The 3,776-nt window shown below is 40.8% G+C and overlaps 1 protein-coding gene across 1 annotated transcript in view; it reads right to left on the reverse strand.

Annotated features, from left to right (window-relative positions):
- The window catches only part of NPEPPS (aminopeptidase puromycin sensitive), a 101,080-nt gene that overhangs the window by 27,651 nt on the left and 69,653 nt on the right, over window positions 1–3,776 (reverse strand). The window contains exon 13 of the mRNA XM_017878983.1: window positions 2,325–2,440. Coding sequence (XP_017734472.1) covers window positions 2,325–2,440 — 116 coding nt within the window. The remainder of the gene's footprint in view (window positions 1–2,324; window positions 2,441–3,776) is intronic.

Genomic DNA, 3,776 nt, shown 5'->3' on the forward strand with positions numbered 1-3,776 from the left:
AAAAAAAAAAAAAAAAAAAAAAAAAAAAAAAAAAAAAAAGTGTGGCATTAGTGTTCTCTGTTCTAACGGATAAACTATTATTTCTTAAAAGTGTGTTCTGCTTTAAGAAAAAAATTACGGATTAATAATCTGCTTTATGTGTAATCATTAACATTTCAATAGTTTTGGGTTTGTTTTTTTGTTTTGGTAGAGACAGTGTCTTGCCATGTTACCCAGGCTGGTCTCAAACTGCAGAACACAAGTGATCCTCCCAAAGTGCTGGGATTACAAATATGAGCCACTGCAACTGGCCAATAGTTTGTTTGTTTGTTTTTTAATACTTGGTTTTGCTCTGTTGCCCAGCTTGGACTGCAGTGCTGCCATCACAGCTCACTGCAGCTTTAACACCTCCTGTGCTCAAGCGATCCTCCCAACTCAGCCTCCCAAGCAGCTGGGACTATAGGCACGTGCCACCGTGCCCAGCTAGTTTTTTTTACTTTTAGTAGAGATGAGGTCTCACTATGTTGCCCAGGCTTGTCTTGAACTCCTGAGCTCAAGCAATCCTCCCACCTTGGCCTCCCAGTATTGTAAGTACAGGTGTGAGCCACTGTGCCTGGCCCAGCCAATAGTTTAATAGTTTTGAGGGAATGAAATGCCCAGAGGTGAAAAGCAACAATAATTTTTGTATGTTAATATTCTTAAAAGAGTCAGTCTATATGCAGTGTCAACATCAAATTCAATTAGTCATCTCCTATAACAGACTAGTCCCAAGTGCAGAAAAAAGACTGCAAAGAAATAGAATGGTCACAATGGTAGGTCACTAAACTTACAGGTATTCTTTTCCACCAAACATCATCCATCAATCGCTTTCCCTAAATTGCCTTTCCAAGTTATTGCAGCCAATCTAACTGAGAGGTCCTCCAATGTGCACACTTTAGTGTAAAATCCAATCATGTTTAAAGTTAAGATTTGGCTCTGAAAGGGTAATCTGCAAGCTTACATATGAAAATGTTCCATGTAAATTTGGGAGCATTTTGAGTGCAAGAATTGGTTTAAATGTCACCTAGAATACAAAAGTGCAGAAAAGCAAATTTATAACTTAGAGTGCCACATTGAGAAATTATTTGTAAAACATACTTAGCTTTGGCTGGGTGGGCAGTGGCTCACACCTGTAATCCCAGTACATTTGGGAGGCAGGGATGGAAGGATCACTTGAGCCCAGGGGTTGCAGACCAGGCTGGGTGATATAGTGAGACCTCCTCTCAATTTTTTAAAGTATAAAAATAATAATAATAAAATCCTTAGCTTTGTGGACAATGTAGGACCACAAGAAAAAACACATACTAAAAAAGAACTATGAATCCACTTCCCTAAAAATGAACAGGAATTAATTCCCCATGCAGCTCACAAAACCATGGCAACAAAATTGAAGAGAACAATTTCATTTAATGAAGCTGAGTTAAGATCACTTTTTGGTAGGCATTAAAGGATGATGTGTAATTCTCAGTCCTTTTGAAGTATAACTCATACCGAAGTACTCCTCTCTGAATTCAGATAACAGTCCAATTAATGAATTGCAATTCTAATCAAAATCACACTGCTGTCCAACCAACATTAAAAATCTACTTTACACAATTGATATTATAAGTGGGTATGACATTTTACCAAATGTTTTTTCTACATCTAATCAGTGATGATGTGCTATTTGCATTTGATTCTGTTAATGTAGTGATTATAAATCAATATATTGATTTTTTTTTTTTTTGAGACTGAGTCTCACTCTGTTGCCCAGGCTGGAGTGCAGTGGCACAATCTCGGCTCACCGCAACTTCCACCTCTTGGGCTCAAGCAATTCTCCTGCCTAAGCCTCCCAAGTAGCTGGGATTTCAGGCGTGTGTCACCAAGCCCAGCTAATTTTTGTATTTTTAGTAGAGACAGGGTTTCACTACATTGGCCGAGCTGGTCTCAAACTCCCGACCTCAAGTGATCCACCCGCCTCGGCCTCCCAAAGTGCTGGGATTACAGGCATAAGCCACCACGCCCAGCCTAATTTTTAAAAAAATGTTAAACCAACCTTGCATTTCTAGAATAAACCATATTTGGTGGTTTTAGAATTGTATCAAAAATTTACAGTATTTTCCCTGGAGACAAGAAAAGCAGGTAACATTTTATTTTCCATCTTAAGTACAGATAACTTTAATGATGCAGGCAGTAAAATTACTGAGAAAAGAGTAACAGCGCTGGTTTAAATGTCACTAGAAAACTTACAGTACAGAAAAGCAAACTTGATACATTGTACTGAATTTCATTTAATACAGTATCAGACAAATGGAAAGATTTTAAATGTTTACCTGTTCAGCTTCCACATAAATGAGGGGAAATCCCATTTGTTTGGTCCAGGTATTCATCACAGCTGCTATAGGTTTACCACTTGCATTTTCTAAACTTTCCCAGAGATCCTCTAGAAGATAAACAATGATAATCTAAAATGTTTATATTTTTATTTTCCTAAACAAAGCAAAATTTTATTTAACTTTTGACACTACACTGCTAATTCTTTGGTTCTTTCAGGTTTAGGAAACAGTGGGCCAAATTAACATTCCCCTTGCCAGCCCTCTTCTGCAACTAAGTAAATTCTATCATAAAAGCTGGTATTTTTTGAGATAGGGTCTTACTTCGTCACCCAGGCTAGAGTGCAGTAGCATAATCACAGCTCACTGCAGCCTCGACCTCCCAGACTCAGGTGATCTTCCCTCCTCAGCCTCCTGAGTAGCTGGGACTACAGGTGCACACCACAACACCTGGCTAATTTTTTTTTTTTTTTTTTTTTGAGACGGAGTCTCGCTCTGTTGCCCGGGCTGGAGTGCAGTGGCCGGATCTCAGCTCACTGCAAGCTCCACCTCCCGGGTTTACGCCATTCTCCTGCCTCAGCCTCCCGAGTAGCTGGGACTACAGGCGCCCGCCATCTCGCCCGGCTAGTTTTTTTGTATTTTTTAGTAGAGACGGGGTTTCACCGTGTAGACCAGGATGGTCTCGATCTCCTGACCTCGTGATCCGCCCGTCTCGGCCTCCCAAAGTGCTGGGATTACAGGCTTGAGCCACCGCGCCCGGCCTTTTTTTTTTTTTTTAAGATGGAGCCTTGCTCTGTTGCTCAGGCTGGAGTGCAGTGGCATGATCTAAATTCACTGCAACCTCTGCCTCCCAGGGTCAAGCAATTCTCCTGCTTTAGGTGCCTGAGTAGCTGAGATTACAGGAATGCACCACCATACCCGGTTAATTTTTGTACTTTTAGTAGAGATGGGATTTCACCATGTTGACCAGGTTGGTCTTGAACTCCTGACCTCAGGTGATCCACCGCCTCGGCCTCCCAAAGTGCTGGGATTATTGGCATGAGCAACTGCACCCGGCCCATAATTTCTTGCAATTTTTGTAGAGATGGGGTTTCACCATGTTGCCCAGGCTGGTCTCAAAGTCCCAGGCTCAAGCAATCCGCCTGCCTTGGCCTCCCAAGGTGCTGGGATTACAGATGTGAATCATCACACCTGGCCAAAACTGGTCTTTTATTCTGAGATATACTTAATCATTCTAATTTATAAGAAAAATTACAAATTATAATAAATAAACAGATGAGTTAAGGAGAAAGAAAGAAAGAAATTGAAACATGTTCAAGATCACTACTAAATAATCACTGACAAACTTAAGACCATTATACCCATTCAATTAACCTCAATTTAAAAATATCCAGGCTGGGCGCAGTGGCTCACACCTGTAATCCCAGCACTTTGAGAGGCCAAGGC

This window comes from Rhinopithecus bieti, unplaced genomic scaffold, assembly GCF_001698545.2.
Source record: "Rhinopithecus bieti isolate Rb0 unplaced genomic scaffold, ASM169854v2 scaffold_10685, whole genome shotgun sequence".
NCBI lineage: Eukaryota > Metazoa > Chordata > Mammalia > Primates > Cercopithecidae > Rhinopithecus > Rhinopithecus bieti.